We start from the raw sequence: 21,129 nt of genomic DNA on the forward strand, positions 1-21,129 counted from the left end.
AGTTACAGGAATTGCTTGAAAAGGGTTTTATTCGACCCAGTGTATCACCTTGGGGTACTCCTATCTTGTTTGTGAAGTAAAAGTATAGTTATATGCATATGTGTCTTGATTATCGCCAGTTGAATAAGGTTATTGTGAAGAACTGTTATCCTTTGCCTCGTATTAATGATCTGTTTGACCAGCTTCAGGGCACACAAGTGTTTTCTAAGATTGACTTGTGCTCAGGTTACCATCAGTTGAAGATTCGGGAGCCAGATATCCTGAAAACTGCTTTCAGGACTCGATATGGTCATTATAAGTTCCTTGTTATGTCATTTGAGCTGACCAATGCCCCAGCAACCTTTATGGATTTGATGCACAATGTGTTCTGGCCGTATCTTGACTCGTTCATCATTGATGATATTTGGTGTATTCCCGTAGTCGGGAAGATCATGAGCAGCACCCGAGGATAGTTCTTCAGACCTTAAGAGAAAAGAAGTTATATGCTAAGTTCTCGAAATTTGAGTTTTGGTTAGATTCCGTTGCGTTCTTAGGCCACGTGGTGTCGAGTGAGGGTATTCATGTCGATCCGCAGAAAGTAGAGGCCGTGCAGAGTTGGCCCAAACCATCCTCAGCTATAGAGATCCGTAGTTTTCTTGGCTCGGTGGGGTATTACCATCGTTTTGTTGAGGGGTTTTCATCGATTGCAGCCCCTATGACCATATTGACCCAGAAGGGTGCTCCGTTCCAGTGGACCGAAGAGTGTGAGGTGAACTTTCAGAAGCTCAAGATAGCTTTGACTACAACCCCAAATTTGATACTGCCTACAGGTTCAGGGTCTTACACGGTCTATTGTGATGCCTCGAGGATTGGCCTTGGAGCGGTGTTGATGCAGGATGATAGGATGATTGCCTACGCGTGTCACGACCCAAAAATCCCTCCGAAGGAGTCGTGATGGCACCTAACCTCTAAACTAGGTAGCCTAACATTAACTGAAATAACATTGAAAATTACCAACTTTAAATGAAATTTTTCTAAACAATTTACAATTCCCAAAACCGATAGTATAAGTCATAAGCCTTTCTAGGAGTAGTCATACAACATAAATACATCACTATTCCGAAACAAGGGAACATATGGAAATAAGCTCAATTGAAGGTGGCTCCAAGGACTGCGAACGCTGCAGCAGGTTTACCTTGAATCTCCACCGCAACGAACAGCTACTATCGATCAAATACCTGGATCTGTACACAAAAATATACAGAAGTGTAGTATCAGCACAACCGACCCCATGTGCTGGTAAGTGCCTAGCCTAACCTCGGCAAAGTAGTGACGAGGCTAGGACCATATTACCAAATAAACATGTACAATATAGCGTACAAAAATAATAGGAAGCAGATAACAATGATGGCAACACTGATCAACCAGTGATATAATTAGCAGGCAACATGAACACCATAAATGCTTCTCAACAAATAATAAATACAAGTGCAATCAATTAATCAAGTCCTTCAAATATAAATCTTTCGCCTATAATTCCTTCAAGTAATAATCTTTAAGATAATATGCTTTTCAATAAATATGTTTTGAATATATTTCCTTCAAATAAATATCTTTCAAATAAGCATCTTTCGAATATAATTCTTTCGAGTAAAGGTCACCTTGTGATGCCTCATTTCATAATCATAAATAATATAGGTCTCAGCCCACTTTCATATTTTCACGACATCTCGTGCCCATATTTATATCACAACCACATGGACAACTCACGTGCTATTAAATAAAACCATAATATTTTCCCTAGCACCTCGTGCTTATATCATAATCTGTCATTAATAAAAATCATCATATTTTTCCCGGCACCTTGTGCCCACATGTTTCTGTCTCACATTTCGCAACAACCTTCTCATGTTACTCAATTCATAGGGTCCATAACCCAATACAATTAAGAATGTTCAAAGAGCCTCATTTACTTGATATAAAGTAGAGTACAACTTCCAACCCAATTAGGAAATCAACAAGAAAAGATGAAATTATTTTTAGAAATCATTCGATAAAGAAAATACCCTTTTTCCATTAAAGTACAATATCGAATGAATCATTACCTCTAATACAAGAAATCAATAAACCAAAACATGGTAGAAATTCCTTTTAAAGTAAAGTACAACCTCAAACGGTTTAAGGGGATATAGTTGGGGAACTAATTGAATTAAGGGTGTAACAATTATTGAAGTTTGAAGTATTGGAATGTATATATGTGTATAATGCAGTGAGATATTGCAAACACTGTAGGTTCTAACACAAAGGATCACAACAATAAAGGAATTCAAACAGTTTAAACACTTGAATTGATAACAACAAATAAACACAGCAGTAGAAAGTGCATGGCATCACCCTTCGTGCTTTTACTCTCTCTCACCAAAATAATACACGGCATCACCCTTCGTGCTTTATCGCACTTCCTCACCAAGACAATACACGGCATCACCCTTCGTGCTTTGACGCTCTTCCTCACCAAAACAATGTACGACATCACCCTTCGTGCTTTATGCTCTTCCTCACCCAAACAACAATCATAAGGCAGATAGGGTAAGGGAATCTATAACCTCGAAATAAAACCAAGTAACAACAGAAAATCAGTAAATAAACGTAAATGACAACATAACTCAATTATCGGCAAGAATCAGGGAAAATCAAGGACAAATGCATGGCATCACCCTTCGTACTTTTACTTTCATCCTCACCACAAGAATCAATATAAACTGCACGGCATCACCCTTCGTGCTTTTACTCTCATCCTCACCATAAAATCAATATAATCGGCACGGAATTGTACATCGTGCGGCACGGCATCACCCTTCGTGCTTTAACACTCTTTCCTCACCATATGAATAATATAAATGTGCACGGCATCACCCTTCGTGCTTTATCGCTCTTCCTCACCCAAGCAACAATCACAAAGCAACTTGGGCAAGGGAAAATCAAAAATATCACAATAAAATCCCAGCAAGGGAACAATAGTACAACAATCAAATCCCAGGAAGGGAAACAATAACATCCCAGCAAGGGAGAAAATATCGCGATTCTCTCTTTCCTTTATTCTTTCACGTTTACTTCACAACTCAATTCACAACTTGAGCCAATGCTCTATAATGTTTAACAGTTCTATTCTCAACTTGAGCCAATGCTCTACAATGTTCAACAATTAAATTCTCAACTTGAGCCAATGCTTTACAATGTTCAACAATTCAATTCTCAACTTGAGCCAATGCTCTACAATGTTCAACAATTCAATTCTCAACTTGAGCCAATGCTCTACCATATTCAACAGTTCAATTCTCAACTTGAGCCAATGCTCTACCATGTTCAACAATTAAATTCTCAACTTGAGCCAACGCTCTACCATGTTCAATTAATAATAATACTTCCACAAGTCATATACCTCAATAGAAATTATCATATAGAGCATATCCAATACGAAACGGAGTCACATTAATCAAAGTATAAGACTCACGGGCATGCTTGACACCAACGTATAGATACTCGTCACCATTCCTATATGTCGTACTCACCAAATAACATATAACAAATAGGACATAACTCCTAATCCTTCAAGCTAAGGTTAGACCAAACGCTTACCTCGCTTTGTAACCAATTCAAAATTCCAACAAGTCTTTGACTCGCGAATTTGTGCCCGAAATTCTCAAATCTAGTCATAAATAATTCGATTCAGTCAATAAAAATTATAGGAATTAATTCCATATGAAATTCTACATTTTCCATTAAAAATCTGAAATTGCACTAAAAATTCGCCCGTGGGGCCCACGTCTCGAAACCCGACAAAAATTACAGAATATGAAACCTCATCCAACCACGAGTCCAACCATACCAATTTTACTAAAATCCGACATCAACTCGACCCTCAAATCTTCAAATTAAACCAAGAGAGTTTTCAAGATTTTCCCAACTAAAATCACCAATTAAATGCCAAAACTAGTAATAGATTCGGGTAATCTAATCAAAATTAAGTTAAGAACACTTACCCCATTGTTTTCTATGAAAATCTCCCAAAAATAGCCTTTTCCCGAGCTCTAATTCGACAAAAATGGAAAATGGGACAAAGTCCCATTTTCAGAAATAAACGTTCTGTCTAGAATTCAGAGTTACTGTTCACGACTATTCACGGGGTACTGTACACGGTACTGTTCATAGGATACTGTACACGGTATTGTTCACGGGGTACTGTTCACATGCTGTAAAAGAAAATTTAACAGCCTTTTTATATCCGTTAACCTTCCGAAATCCACCCAAGGCCCTCAGGACCTCAACAAAATACACCAACAAGTCCTAAAATATAATACAGACTTAGTCGAAATCTCAAATCGCATCAAATAATGATAAAACCGTGAATCACACCCCCATTCAAGCCTAATGAAACTAAGAACATTCAACTTCTATATTCGATGCAAAAACCTATCAAATCAAATCCGATTGACTTCAAATTTTGCACACAAGTCATAAAGACATAACGAAGCTATGAAAAATATTAGAACTGGATTTCGACCCCGATATCAAAAAGTCAAATCTCCGGTCAAACTTAAGAAATCTTTAGCCTTAGATTTCTAGATTCCGTTAAATGGCGATAATTTGATCTAGGGACCTCCGAATTCGATTTCGGGCATATAACCAAGTCCCAAATCACGATACGGAACTACCAGAATGGTCAAAACTTTTATCCGGGTTCGTTTGCCCAAAATGTTGACCGAAGTCAACTTAGTTGAGTTTTAAAGCTCTAGTTCACAATTTAATCCATTGTTTTCACATAAAAATCTTCCGGAAAATTATACGGACTGTGCACGCAAGTCAAGAAACTATTGATACTGCTTTTCAAGGTCTTAAAATACGGAGATAATTATTTAATTTAAAGATGACATTTTGGGTCATCACAACGCGTCCAGACAGTTGAAGGTACATGAGAAGAATTACCCTGTCCATGATCTAGAGTTAGCTTCCATTGTTCACGCCCTGAAGATCTTGCGCCATTATTTAACGGTGTTCCCTGTGAGATTTATACAGATCATCGGAGCTTGCAGCACCTGTTCAAGCAAAAGGATCTAAATTTGCGCCAAAGGAGATGGTTAGAGTTTCTGAAGGACTGTGATATCACTATTTTGTATCATCCGGGCAAGGCCAATGTGGTGACCGATGCCTTGAGTCGCCGAGCAGAGAGTTTGGGGAGTTTGACTTATTTACCAGCATCGGAGAGACCTATGGCGATGGATGTTCAAGCCTTAGCCAGCTAGTTTGTGAGATTGGATCTTTTGGAGCCCAGTCGGGTTCTAGCTTGCGTGATTTCTCGGTCTTCCTTATTTGATCGTATTAGGGAGCGTCAGTATGATGACCCTCATTTGCTTGTCCTCAAGGACAATGTTCAGCATGGTGATGCCATATATGTGAATATTGGTGATGACGGGGTATTGAGGATGCAGGGTCGAATTTGTATGCCCAATGTTGATGGGCTTTGGGAGTTGATTCTGGAGGAGGCCCATAGTTCGCGATATTCCATTCATCCAGGTGCCACGAAGATGTATCAGGATTTGAGGCAGCACTATTGGTGGAGGTGGATAAATAAAGATATAGTTGGATTTGTAGCTCGGTGCCTCAACTGTCAGCAGGTGAAGTATGAGCACTAGAGATCGGGTGGATTACTTCAGCAGATAGAGATTCCAGAGTGGAAGTGGAAGCGGATCACCATGGACTTCGTAGTTGGGCTCCCACAGACTTTGAGAAAGTTCGATGCTATTTGGGTGATTGTGGATTGGCTGACCAAGTCCGCTCATTTCATTCATGTGTGTACTACCTATTCTTTGGAGCGCCTGGCAGAGATTTATATCCGGGAGATTGTTCGTCTGCATGGTATTCCAGGTTCCATCATTTCAGATAGAGGCAGCTAGTTCACATCACGATTCTGGAGGGACGTTCAACATGAGTTGGGTACTCGAGTGGAGTTGAGTACAACATTTCACCCTCAGATGGACGGACAGTCGGAGCGCACTATTCAGATTCTTGAGGATATGCTCCGTGCGTGTGTGATTGAGTTTTGAGGGTCTTAGGATCAGTTCTTGCCATTGGCGGAGTTTACCTACAACAACAACTTTCAGTCCAGCATTCAGATGGTACCATATGAGGCTTTATATGGTAGGCGGTATAGATCCCCAGTGGGATGGTTTGAGCCAGGTGATGCTATATTATTGGACACAGACTTGGTTCAGGATACTTTGGAGAAGGTTAAGGTGATTCAGGATAGACTCCGTACAGCCCAGTCCAGACAGAAGAGTTACGCGGACCGAAAGGTTTGTGATGTTTCCTATATGGTTGGAGAGCGGGTTTTGCTTCAGGTTTCACCTATGAAGGGCATTATGAGATTCGGGAAGAAAGGAAAGTTGAGTCCGAGGTTTATTGGTCCTTTTGAGATATTGCGGCGTATTGGGGAGGTTGTTTATGAGCTTGTCATACCTCCCATCTTGGCAGGAGTTCATCCGATATTTCATGTTTTGATGCTCCGGAGGTATCACAGAGATCCGTCGCACGTGTTGGATTTCAGTTCAGTCCAGTTGGACAAGGATCTATCCTATGTTGAGGAGCTAGTGGCAATATTGGACAGACAGGTGAGAAAGTTGAGGTCAAATAACATTGCATCAGTGAAGGTTCAGTGGCGGGGTTAGCCGGTCCAGGAGGCGACCTGGGAGACCGAGCAGCATATGTGCAACCATTACCCTCATCTTTTCACTACTTCAGGTATGTCTCTATGCTCGTTTGAGGACGAACGAATATTTAAGTGTAGGAGGATGTTATGACCCGACCGGTCGTCTTAAGAATTAATGCCATGATCCCTTATTAACTGCTTTTCCCGTGTTTATTTCTGCTATTTTGATTTGCTGGGATGTTTGGTTTTGAGTTTCGGAGAGTTTTGGGACACTTAGTCCCTAAATGAGATCTTAAGTTTGGTAAATTTGACCGTAGTCGGAACAATGAGAAGACGGCCTCGGAATGGAATTTCAATGGTTCTGTTAGATCCGTTGGGTAATTTCAGGTTTAGGAGCATGATCGGATTGTGTTTTGGAGGTCCGTAGCTAATTTAGGCTTGAAATGCCAAAAGTCGAATTTTTGGAAGTTTCCGGTTCGATAGTGAGATTTTGATCCGAGGGTCGGAATGGAATTCCGAAAGTTGGAGTAGCTCCATAGTGTTGAATGTGATGTGTGTGCAATTTGTGAGTTTTTTAAGTTCTTAGGCTTGAATCTGATGTTAAACTGGTGTTTTGATGTTGTTTTGAGCGTTCCGAAGGTTGGAACAAGTTTGAATGATATTTTAGGATTGGTTGGCATGTTTGGTTTGGGTCCCGGGGGCTTCGGGTAAGTTTCAGGTGCTTGGCGGAAGATGAATTTGGACTTAGGAAGAGTTTTGCATTGCTGAACCTGTCATAATCGCACCTGCGTGTGTGGGACCGAAGGTGCGGCGCCGCAGAAGCGACTATTGGACCGCAGAAGCGAAAATTTGGTCCAGCTCCAGGAGCCGCAGGTGCGAGAAGGGTAATGCACCTGCGAGACCGCAAGTGCGGAAAGTCTATCGCAGAAGCGGAAAGTTGATTTAATGAGAAGTCGCAGATGCGACCTTGGCTCCGTAGAAGCAGGACCGTGGGTGCGGTCCCAGGGCCGCAAATGCGGTTTAACTGGGTAGAACATATAAATACTTGCCTTCGCAAATTTGAGTTATTTTCACCTCTTTTTCAAACGGGAAGAAGCCTTGGGGAGCATTTTCAAGGGAAATTTTCAGAGAAATTCATTGGGGTAAGGTCTTTGGTCCCTAAACTCGTTATTGGGGTGATTTTTATCGTTATAAACATGAATATTTAAGGAAAATCAGTGCTAATTTGGGGGTTAGGGCTTGACTAATTAGAGACTTTTGAGTGATAATTTGAGGGACCATTTGAGGTCCGATTTTGGTACTTTTGGAATGACTGAACTCGTGGGAGTATGATGATTTTCGAAATATAAATTTTAAACAATTCCGAGACGTGGGCCGAGGGGCATTTTGATAATTTTACTTAATTTCGCACATTAGCTTAGAATTTAATTGTAGAATCAGTTACTTGAAGTGTTATTTACATTATGCAATTGAATTGAATAGATTTGGGCTATTTGGAGTCGAGTACTCGTGGCAAGAGCGTGGTTTCGGGTTGATTTGAGCTGGTTCGAGGTAAGTGGCTTGTCCAACCTTGTGGGGGGGGGGGGACCTTCCCCTTAGGATTTGGAATATTTGATAATTGAAATGTCTTGTACGTGAGGTGACGAGTGCGTACTTGAGCTAATTATTGAAAATCTAGTTTTCTTTAAGTAATTTCAATTGTGCTCCTTTTTCTTGTTTTATACTACTTGCAATTTAAGCTTGTTGTTAGCTTAGAAAAAGCATGTTTAATTAACTTGATTGTTTATCTGCTTAAACTGCTTTAATTGTATTATGTGAAACATGTTACGTTAGAATTACCTATTTTACTTGATACGAAATTGAGCTTAATTGAGTATTCTTTGTGTTGTTGTGTATGTTATTACTTTGGGACTACGGGACGGCATCTCGGGAGATCCCCTATACGTATTTATGATTTGAGTTGAGGTGCGAGATACCGAGAGATCCCTGACACATATATTGAGGATACCAAGAGATCCTCGGTATATCAAGAGATCCCTAGTATATATATTGAGGATAACAAGAGATCCTCGGGATACCAAGAGATCTCTAGCATATATTGAGGATACCAAGATATCCTCGGGATACCAAGAGATCCCTGGTATATATTGAGGGTACTAAAAGATCCTCGGGATACTGAGAGATCCATGGTTATTATTCTTGTTAAGAGTGGTATTTTCTTGTGATTGTTTTTATATATGTTCCAGTTATTGTATTCCTTATTATCCTGCATTAAATTCTTACTGTCAACTTTTAACTGTACTGGGTATCTTATTCTATCATCCCTTATATTTTATTTAATCTCAGTAGGGCCCTGACCTTCCTCGTCGCTACCCGAGCGAGGTTAGGCTCGGCACTTACTGAGTACCATTGTGGTGTACTCATGCCCTTTCTGTGCATATTTTTCATGTGCAGATCTAGCTACCTCCATGCAGACTTTCCACGCTTGAGACGAAGCATTCGTAGAGACTCTGAGGTATGTCTGCCGCGTCCGCAGACCGAAGAGTCCCTTTTCTACTCTCCCTTTTATATTAGCCCTTCCGTACTTTGTATCCTTGTTAGATATTCTGGAGTTAGACGTTGTAGACTTTTAAAGGCTTGTAATCATGAGATTCCGGATTTTGAGAGATGTGTTTAGCTTTCGAGAGTTATTATTGTGTATGCCAAGCAGCACTTTAAATTACTGTTTTATTTCATTACTTCGGATTTAAATTATTTCTTTCGCAAATTGATTTATTTTTCCGCATTGTTAGGATTACCTAGTCGTAGAGGCTAGGTGCCATCACGATGGTTCACGGAGGGCGAACCGAGGTCGTGACAGAAATGACAGAAGATCCACAAGTGGAAGAAAGAGTTAGAACAGTTAAATAGTTACCATATATAGTTCAAGTGGAATTAGTGAATATAGTTCAAGTAAAATTAGTGAGTACTTAGTGAAATACAGTTTTAATTGTAATTGAAGAATGACTCCATAGTCTAGGCAAGTCATTTTTTACATATTGAGTTACTTGGTTAAATAAAAAAATTATAGTTTAACCAAAAAAAAAAGTCCTTTTTGGTGGGATAACTGGCTTAGCTCTTGGCCTCTTGCTCAATTTTTTCCAAGTACTTATCATTAAAAAAAAGGTTAGAGTTTCTGAATTCATCATTAATGGGGCTTGAAATTTTACTAAATTGCATATTGTTCTTCCAAATTACTTGGTTAGTCGTATTGCCACCATTGATATTTTGAAATATAACATTGATTTTCCTATTTGGACCCCAAATCAAAGTGATTTTTTCACTACTAAATATTCTTGGCAAGTACTAAGAAAGACTAGAAGTCTTAATTTTACTGCCTCCAAGATCTGTTCAAAAAAAAAAAACCTTACAAGATCTCATTTTTATGTTCAAGTTAATGGACACCAAACTTCCTACTTACGAAGCATTGCAAAGATTTAAAGTTCATGGACCCTCAAAATGCACTTGTTGAAAAGCATGAAACATGAAGAGCGTGGATCATCTGTTCAAAGAAGGAGAGTTGGCTGACACAGTTTGGAAATACTTCTCCAATAGTTGTGGTATTACTATCAGACAAGGAGGAATAAGAGATACTCTTATTACATGGTGGATGATCAAGACAAATAATAGAGTTCATATAATTCTTATTTACTGTCAATCTCTGTTCATTTGTTGGGAAATCTGGAAAGCCAGATGTAGTCACAAGTATGATGACATCAAAAGTTTTTTAGGTAACATCATCAACAGAATTATTTATCAAATTAGAATATTGTTGACCGCCCAATTTCCTCAAGTCAATCTACAATATCAATGGGCCAATACTCTTCTACATATTAAAACATTTAAACCCAGGATAAATATCAAAAGTCTTAGGTAGAGTAAGCCTAGCCCTGATAGATTGAAATTGAACATTGATGGTATAGCAAAGGAAATCTAGGAAATGCAGGAGGAGGTGGTATTCTAAGAGATGATAATGGTCATCTAGTCATGGCATACTTAGAATACTATGGAGAATGCTCTAATAATGTAGCTGAATCCAAAGATATTCTTTACGGAATCCAATGGTGCATTACAAATGGATTCAGGAATGTGGATATTGAATCTAACTCTATGATCATTATCAACATGATCAATAATAAAAACAATTTCAAGAGACATATTCTGCATATCACAAGCCAGATCAATAACTTAAAGAAACAAGGCAACTTCAAGTTCCCAGATTGCTATGGAGAAGTGAATAATCTTGCAGATTATTAGCTAATTTTGGTGAGAGACAAAACAAAATACATTCTTTACACAAGATTTGACCCCACCTAATGGGGCTAAAAACTGATTGAAGAAGACATGGAAAGAATCTCAAATTTCAAAATACGAGCGGAAAGGATGGTCTTTACTTCGTATTATAGTTAATTAAGCTTGAAGTTTTTTGTTCGGGCATATGTACACTGCTCTCCTTGTAACTAAGGATCTTAGAAGTTTCCCAAGCTTGATACCTAATCCCATGTATACTGCCACAGGAACCTTTTTGTACAAGGATGAATTATTCATCCTTCTTATTTTGTAGGGTGACTTGGACAAAAATTCAGTACACCGGCTATTTAATATTGTTACAATCAATACATAGATTAGGCTATGCCTAATCACCACACAAAAAAGAGAATATTCATTTTCTCTCTTTTGCGTTTCTCGTTTCTGTGTAGTGAATGATGAAATACAATTCCTAGGCTTCCTCGCAGGAGCCGCGAGATTAGGGATGTGCATTTGGATCAGATATCTGAAAATCCAAATCGATCCGCCTTATTCGGATTTTCAGATCGGATATGGGTTAGGTTTTTTAAAGGTTTGGATATTCGGATTGGATTTGGATTTGTATAATTTTGATTGAATCCGATCTGAATCCGACTTATGTGGACATGTATAAATATTAGACTTGCATTTTAAGGTTAAGTCTTCTCATTTCATTCTCTCTCTTTAGACTCTTCTTTCTTAGTTTATAGCAATGTCTCTCTCTCTATCCTCTTTTCAAATTGCTCTGTCCGCTTCTCTTAAGTCTTATCTTTGTGTCTCTCATTCTCAGTCTCTTCTTCCTATGAAGAGACAACGACGCCTCTTCTTTATTAGACATATGATCGAAATTTCAATTTATTTTATTTTGCTATGAAACTTTTATTTTTATCTATTGCTATGAAATATATTTGTTCCCTTTCAATTTAATAGAATGGTGAATAACAATAGCCTTAAAAAGTGTCGTAGCCGATTAGTTTGTTAGTAAACTTAATAAGCCGTACAATCCTATTAGAAAATCTGAAATATTTACCTGATCTAAACTTTAAAATCCAATCCGATCCAATGTAATTCGAATTGGATTCAGATTGAATTTTATAAAATCCGAATTTATAATCCGAAATATGCTTAATCCGATCCGATGCGACCGATGTACATCCCTACCTGAGATGCAGACAACAAAGTGTTAATGACCTCGAATATTATGTAGTAAAGGAAATTAAATATTTTTAATATCTTAAAAAGAGGCGTGAGGCTGGGCGTTTTACTTAATGTAGGGCGAGATGTAAGCCTCGAGACACAAACCGTAAGCCACACAGATCTTTAAGAAGTTTTAATTCATAAATTATTAATATAACATTAACACAAAAATATAGAAAATACATTTAAACTTCAAGAAAATCAAAAATAAATTTAAAAAATAAAATATCTAGAATGTTTTTACAAGTATGAACAACGCAATACTGTTAGAGTTACTATGAAATATACTGTTAGAGTTACTATGAAATATAAATCAACTATAACGTCTTAACTTTCAAACAATTCAAAATCAAATTTTCTTAAAAAATATTATCACACTATATATTTTACCTTCCTAAAAGTAAATACTTAATAAATTTCATCAATATTGTAATTTAAAATATTACTCCTCCATGAGTAAATCGAAAATTACTTTTAAATAACAAAAGAGAAGTCAGTGGAGTTTAGAGCAGGTCACAGATTCAGGCCTAGCGGAAAGAGTGGTGATAATATCTCTAAATTCAAGACGAAGGCCTTCTATGTTAAAATCAGAGAAGCAAAGAGGCCAGCCTGCAACAGCCAATTCATCAGCGAGGAGTTTAGCCTTCTGAAGGTACTGAGTGATCGAAAGATATGCTTGTTTGAGATTTTGGAATTGCATATAAATGTTAAGAATCTGGGTGTTCGAGGGGGAGGATAAGGCTATCGCAAGTGCATCCCAGATGTCCTTGGATGAATTTAATCCAATGACAATAGGTAGAGTCTCTTCTAAGAGAGAAGAGATTAAGAGATATATGATGAGTTGATCTTGTTGAATCCAACGGGTGTAGAGTAGATTTGGCTGAAAATTAGTGGATCCTTCAATAGGAGATAGGGGTGAAAGAAAAGGATTTGTTCCATTTATGAAACCTTGAAGATTTTGTCCTCTAAGATATGACAGTAGTTGAGTTTTCCAAAAGAGATAATTGGCGTTGGTGTTAGTTTAATTTAGTCAAAGTGGTACTGAGCATGGTTTTGAGTGTTGGAACAAGGAGATGGCACGGAGTTGTTTGAAGATGAACAGGTTGGGACTATCAGGGAAGAAGTTACCATTGTGTTGTGAATAGAGACAAGAGACATGGTGCGGAGAAAGAAGAAAAAAACAAGAATGAACCCGGCTTAGTCTGATACCATGCATGTCAAACATAATACACGGCAGAATTCAATAATTGGAAGACCATGCTTGTATTCTTTATTTCACGTAGTTTATATAGTACAATGTACATGAGATAAGCTAAGAGTCCAATAGGTGAAAGTTGCTACAAGAGATAATCCAAAAGCGTCTTAAGCGGCTAGACTACAATTCTAAGTCATTATCATAATATTTGAATATACATGATAAGATTAAGATGGTCTAACAGATCTTAGTGACACCATTTCAGAAACTCTGAATTAGAAAGTTCTGCGCCAGATAAATTTGTAATCTTAGTTGAAGGGATGATGCTAGATCCATCAATATGATGTTGAAGCTCTTAAATATGAAGAACATGAAGGAAAAGATAACTCAATTTCATGTAGTTAGAATTATCTAGGCAAAAAGGAACCAAATCTTTAATATTAACCGTGTAAGGATTGTTAGGAGGTTGGGTAGCCATAAGTAAATAAACAAGAAGAAATAGTTTGGGGAGAACAATTTGGATAATATAGGAATTGCTTAGCTGAAATACGATAAATATATATGATCATCAAGGCTTTATTTTCTGATACCATGATATAAAACCAAGGCACACCCTTTATGGGTTGTTATTTATCTTTATATAGTGCTACAAAGTACAAGTAGGATATCTACTGAATCTTATTGGAAGAGTCCAACTCAAATACAATAATAACAGTGGCTTGTTGGAAGAGTCCAACTCAAATACAATAACTGAATTGTAGCAATTTCTGTATCATTCTTTCTTTGTGTGTCTAGTCTAGGTAGGGTGACTGGCCTTGAGAGTTGCATAATTTAACAACTCTTTATTTTTCTCAATCATTTTCATGTCTTCTTCACTCAAAGTAACCCAAGCTTCTACTCCACCATCCTTTGGATCTAATAATATTGTCGCATTCTTCACTTTTGCCTTAATTGTACCAAACAAAATTGGCTTCCCCCACCCAAAATGTACATCATAAAATGTGTAACCACACCAGCTAGTAAATCGATAGAAATCCACATCCTTTATGCCACTCAGCAAGCTTAAACCGTCCCTCAACAACTCTAGGGTAGTTTCCACGGCCTTATCCCCCTTCAATCTCTTCACATAGTTATTATCCAACTCGAATAACCCTTTTCGTATTGAAACCACCATGCTAGCTATATCTTCCTCACTCTCATGCTTAGATGCTAAAAGTAACCATGCGAAGTTTCGAATATGGTGAGCATGCATTGGAGGGTCAACTCGTTTCCTCAAGTTTACCGTATGAGTTAGCAAAGATGGCCTTTTGGAGTTTGCTGTTAGGCACTTCCACAAAATACTTGTCACTACTTCTACACGCGAAGGTATTGGTATCTTCTCACTTGACCCCTTAATCTTGAGATTTCCAATACCAGAAGAGTTAAAAACATAAATGTTGGTACGACATGGCTCACGAGATATAACGGCTTCAGCATCTGGTACGTGTCGTACGAGCGTTGCAATGGGAACAAGTTGTGTGAGCGCAAAGTTGGGATTGTCTTGGCGTGCCAAAGCAGACCAGTCAGTTAGGAATGTGAATACAGAAGAAGCATCAAATATTTTGTGGGTAGCTGAAATTCCGATAACCAATCCTCCACATTCGAATAGGTAACTTTAACGAGAAGCAAAACGGTCGATCAAAACGACTCAAAGGTAAGTGGAAGAAAAGATTTTGTAATTGTTTTTTCATGAGGGTTACTCATGAGAATGTCTTCCTAGCGTTGATTGTGCACAAATGCCTCGATAAATGGCACACCTTCATCGTTGCATCAACTGAAGTATTGTTTTTTCCAAGTCTTCCTGCCAAAGGGTAATAATGAGCAAGAACTTGAGACAAGGATTTCTTCAACTGCTTTAATCTTGTTGAATTGATAGCATTTGGGTTTTGGTTATCCTCACCAAGAGCTGGAGGAGGGTAATATAAAAGTATAGAGATATAATTTGAAGGAGAAAACTGATCGAGAGTGGAATAATCATAGGATTTTAGGTGATTGTGAGTGGGAGAAACAGGTTTGATGAATTCTTGGGAGATTAATTCCGTCATTTGTTTCCTAGTTGGTATGTTACGCCCTTTGGTTGCAGCTATGACTGCACGCATGAGATGATTTTATAGCGATAAATGCATCGTACTCTTTATTTCTAATGTTTCAAACATTTAGGTGAAGTCAAAAATTGTAAGCTGCATAATCAAAGTCTTGCCCAACCATTTAGGACAGCTTCCTGATATGTTTGGCAATTGCATTAATCATCAGCTATTGCATAAATATTTTTCTCCCATTGTGATGATATGCAAAAGGTGAACTATCTATACATGTATTATTTTAAAAGCAACGCTAAACGTTGACAAGTATCATTTTACTTATAAAAATAAAGTTTACATTTGACAAAAATATCATTTTTTTTAATGTTTAGAACTCTAAAATAAACTAAAGTTTTGGCCATTAAATCTGTTCAATTTGAACTATGAAATCCCTTCCCTAACTTTTAAGATTTATTGAAATTAACTAGGTGTCCTAATAATTTACACACACATTGTACCTTTAATTTACAAAATTTCATTATTTCTTCATATTCATTAGTACTTTGAAGTTTTACTCAATGAAATTAATTTCTTTTCAAGAAAGTCCACGTCTCCCATTCCGATTCATTATTTAACAAAGTACAAACAAGTTTTATATATCTATATTACTATAAAAGCATGAATACAATATCGGTTTACAAAATCTATATTATTATAAAAGCATAAATACAAAATCGATTTACAAAAATAACCTTATAATATTAAGCATAATAACTCATAATAAAAGGAAATAATCGAAATTCTAGATATTAGACTTATAATCCTATTAATTTTAGGTTACTACTCATACTACCTTCAAATTAAATACAAAAGGACTTGTCGTTATTTTGGTGAGTGAAGTCTAATAATGAATTTGACCCATTTACTTATCCACGTGATAATGTTTACAATTTGGTTCCAATAATGATAGAGGAATAAATTTTGAGTCCGAATATATTTATAACTCTATATTTATTAACTAGAAGAACTCATAGGGAAAGGACATAACTGTAATAACTTATTTTTTGTACTACAATACCTTCTATGCTAATTTTTAATATTTAAAATTAATACAATCTTATCTATTAAATTCTTATTTAAAATATGTGGGAAGGTTTAATAAAATCAATTTCATAAGAATCCTCCGTATTGGCAATATATTACCACTATATAATCTCCAATACAAAGAAAAAATAAAAGCAATATTAAATGGAATGCATAAAGAGTTGAAATTGAGAAGAAAAAAAAAATACCCCCACGATAATATATGTTTTTATTATATTTGAACTATTTTCCTACTCAAATAATATTTATTAATCAATTTTTCATGTAATATTGAAAAATACTCAATTATTAAACAACAATTAAGAAAATATTTAAGAATATAAATGTGTGAGAAAGAGAAAAAAATAGTTGGTGAGAGTCAACACCACTAATGATTCTACAAACATAAAGATCTAAAAGTGAAATGTCATATCAATCGTTTACTCTTTGAAAATAAAATTTATGGTGGATAAAATTATACTAATTAAGATTAAATATTCAAAACAAGAGATGAACTAATATTAAGATCTGAATCAACATAGAATAAATTATTTTTTATGTTAAAACCAAATAATTAAATCTTTTAGTTAATTATTTAGCAAGAGAATCCAATTCATCATATGACTAAAAAATTTATTCAAGTTAAAAAATATCTTGGGGCACATAAATTTATTCCATAAAAAAGAGCGTTAAACACAAAGTAAAAAGGTTAGTATATTATTAAGAATCAAAATGCTATACAAGTGTCTGAGGAAGCACAATCAAAGCTAAATCCCAAACAAGAACGAGTTTTCAAGACTATATTATAAAGTGTCGACTCTGGTATATCAAACAAATATATCAAAGTAGAGCAATGGTGATAAATTTATAAGGAAAATAAAATTGATAATAAGGGATGAAACACTTATGGCTTAGTGTCAAACGATCGAAATAATTGAGCAGAATTCTAGAGATATATTGGATGTTAATGAATCGTTTGATGAAAAATTAATGGTTTGAGAGGTGATTTCTGTCAAGTACTACCAGTAATTCTAAAATCGACAAAAGCAGAGACTGTAAAAGCTAGCTTGCCAAAGTTATACTTCTTGCCACAAACGAAAAATATTCAACTAACAAGAAATATAAAGTAAGAATAGATTCAATATTCAGTGTCTTCTTGCTTCGTGTCGGAAACGGAGAAGAGCATCAAATAAAAGATGATTTGGTTCTTCCTAAACACTTGGTTATCAATCCCAATGGTAATAATAGTGCATTTAATAAGAGAAATATTTCTATCATTAGATTAAAACACAATTTGTGCAAATCGCATAATAGAATTAAAAAGATATCTTAGCTAGCATAAATGAATATGTTGATAAACTAAATAAAAGGTTGATTGCATAATGTTATAGTAAAAACAAAATATTTTTCAGTTTTTGACTCAGTAGAAAATGATACCAATAATTACTACAAAGAATAATACTTAATTACTTTAATACAAATAACCTTCAACCATACATGTTTGTTGTCAAGTTTCTTATTTCTTATGTATGTTATTGTCACCGTATATATAATAGACTTAGTTAAAATTGATCTTCCATTGTATATAGATTAATTTTGAAGAAAAATATGCATGTCATGATACTGAAAAACTTAGATAAGCCGAGTAGCTTATGTAATAGCACACAAATGATATATAGAAATTTTGACAATAACGGCATACATGCAAAAATTATGGTATTGGTTAATGTGTTTCTAAGTATATTCTTATCCCTGAATTCAACTTTCGTCTTCCGAAACTAAGGAATATAATAAACAAAGTACAAGGACAAACATCCTAAATATTGGACTATATTTATCACAATATGTTTTCTTGCACGAATAACTGTATGTTGCACTTTCAAGAGGGATATCAAGAGGCAGAGCAACCAGCGCATTAGGAGGAAACATACACAAAAAAATGTTGTCCACAAAGAAGTGTTCGTTAAGATACCGTCACATTAAATACTTTTAAACTTTAATATATAATTATCTAACTAACATGATAAAATTAATCATTTGTGTAAGTTTTGATAATGTCCTTTTATTTTTATTTCATGTATTATGCTATTGTAATAGTATTTTTCTTCATTTAGATAATTGTTGTATTATTATACATAAAATTTCTCTTATTAATTAAATTTCATTGTTTCTTCATATAAATAAATGTTAATCATCACGTGCACGTTCATAGATATATATCTATATATATATATATATATATATATATATATATATATATATATGATAATATTTTTGTCAGCCCATCATGCGAGTATTGATACTAGTATGTACTTACAAAGTTACATGTAATTAGGGAAACGATAGTTTATTTACTCATTGTCAATGTGTGTGTGCTTATAGGACTATCATCTCTTTTATTTGCCTCATTTTTTAAAAATGTTTTATAATTTTTTCTTACACGCTCTCTCTCTCCTGTGTAATATTTACAAATTTAATTGAGTAAGATTTTTTATTTTTATAATCGATTCATGTGTGGTATTTTTACGTATTTCGGTGATTTTTCATTCTGCTGTAAATGTGCATGACAATTAATTGCATATGTTCTATTCATGTCGTTTTAGTGAAATGTAATAATATGCGGATAATATAAGGCATTTGAATATTGAGGACTTTTGTGAGGTAGAATTTCGAGTTAGTTAAATATATTAACCTTCATCATTTTTAGGGACTTGAATTTTTTTCCTTTAATTTTGCTTAGAGATTAAATGCATTATTAATTATATTTATTTGACTTCTAAGAAAAAATATGCTCATTCATATGGATGCATACTGTAACGACCAGACCGGTCGTTTTGAGCATTTGCATTCTGTTCAGCTGTTTGAAGTTTTGAGTAGCTTCATATGATGTATTATGACTTGTGTGAATTGTCGGTTTTCGTTTTCAAGTGATCCGGAGTTGATTTGGGATAATGATTCTTAACTAGGAAGCCTTAAGTTGGTTTAGTTGACCAAGTCTGATTTTTGTGTATTTGACCCTGGATCAGAGTTTTGATAGTTCCGTTAAGTCCAGATGTTAATTTTGGACTTGGGCGTATGCCCGAATTTGCATTTGGATATTTTTTTTTTGAAGATTTTGGCGTTACTTGGCGAAAGTTGGCAATTTGGAGTTTTGAAATGTTAATAAGTTTGATCGAAAGTTGACACCTAGAACTACGGAGGTCTAGTTCAGCATAAGGTTCAGGCTATGACTTCCGCACCAGTTACTTCACCACTCGCTTAGCCAGCTCGGGGTGGGGCTCAGGCAGCTAGAGGTCGCCCTAGAGGGGGAGGCCGATCAAATGGCGATTAGACTCGATTCTATGCTATTCCTGCCAGGCCAGAGGTCGTTGCTTCAGATGTAGTGATCACACGTATTGTTTTAGTGTGCTACAGAGATACTTTCACATTATTTGACCCTGGTTCTACTTATTCCTATGTATCATCCTATTTTACTCGTTATTTGGATATGCCCTGTGAGCCCTTAGTTTCACCTGTTCATGTATCTACGCTGGTGAGCGGTACTAGTATTGTGGACCGTGTGAATCGGTCGTGTGTGGTGACCATTGGAGGATTGGAGACTAGAGTTGGTCTTTAATTACTTAGCATGGTTGATTTTTACGTGATTTTGGGTATGGATTGGTTGTCTCTATATCATGCTATTCTGGATTGTCACGCTAAGACCATGATGTTGGTAATGGCGAGGTTGCCAAGGATTGAGTGGAGAGGTTCTCTAGATTATGTTCCCAACAGGGTAATTTTATATCTGAAGGCCTAGCGGATGGTTGGGAAGGGGTGTCTATCATATTTGGCTTTTGTGAGGGACGTTGGTGCTGATACTCCTACTATTCATTCTATTCCGGTAGTGCGAGACTTTTCGAATGTGTTTCCTACAGACATGCTGGGCATGCCACTCGACAGGGATATTGATTTTGGTATTGAATTAGTGTCGGGCACTCGGCCTATTTCTATTCCTCTGTATCGTATGGCACTAGCAGAGTTGAAGGAATTGAAGGAGAAACATCAGAAGCTTATTGATAAGGGTTTCATTAGGCCTAGTATGTCGCCTTGGGATACGCCGATTCTGTTTGTGAATAAGAAGGATGGTGCTATACGGATGTGCATCAACTATAGACAGTTGAATAATGTTACAATTAAGAACAATTATCCTTTACCGCGCATTGATGATTTTTTAACCAGCTTCAGGGAGAGAGGGTGTTCTCTAAGATTGACATGAGGTCTGGGTATAACCAGTTGAAGATTCGGGACTCCGATATTCCTAAGATGGCATTCAGGACCCGCTATGGTCACTATGAGTTCCATGTGATGTCTTATGGGCTGACCAACACCCCAGAAATATTCATGCATATGATGAACAATGTATTCCAATCCTATCTTGATTCATTTGTCATAATATTTATAGATGATATCCTAGTTAGCCAGGAGGAGCATGCACATCATTTGAGGATTGTACTTCAGAGATTGAGGGAGGATAAGCTTTATGCCAAGTTTTTCAAGTGTGAGTTTTGGCTCAGTTCGGTGGCGTTCTTGGGGCACGTGGTGTC

The 21,129-nt window shown here is 36.4% G+C and overlaps 1 protein-coding gene across 1 annotated transcript; it reads right to left on the reverse strand.

The window, feature by feature from the left end:
* Positions 1–14,199: 14,199 nt before the first annotated feature.
* Positions 14,200–15,487, reverse strand: LOC104220552 (vinorine synthase-like). The gene is made up of 2 exons (XM_009771442.1): positions 15,183–15,487; positions 14,200–15,055 (listed from the first exon to the last, which is right to left on the reverse strand). The coding sequence occupies exons 1-2, from the start codon at positions 15,485–15,487 to the stop codon at positions 14,200–14,202; spliced, it is 1,161 nt and encodes a 386-aa protein (XP_009769744.1).
* Between the last annotated feature and the right edge of the window lie 5,642 nt (positions 15,488–21,129).

The sequence above is a fragment of the Nicotiana sylvestris genome, chromosome 7, assembly GCF_000393655.2.
Source record: "Nicotiana sylvestris chromosome 7, ASM39365v2, whole genome shotgun sequence".
NCBI classification, from domain to species: Eukaryota; Viridiplantae; Streptophyta; class Magnoliopsida; order Solanales; family Solanaceae; genus Nicotiana; species Nicotiana sylvestris.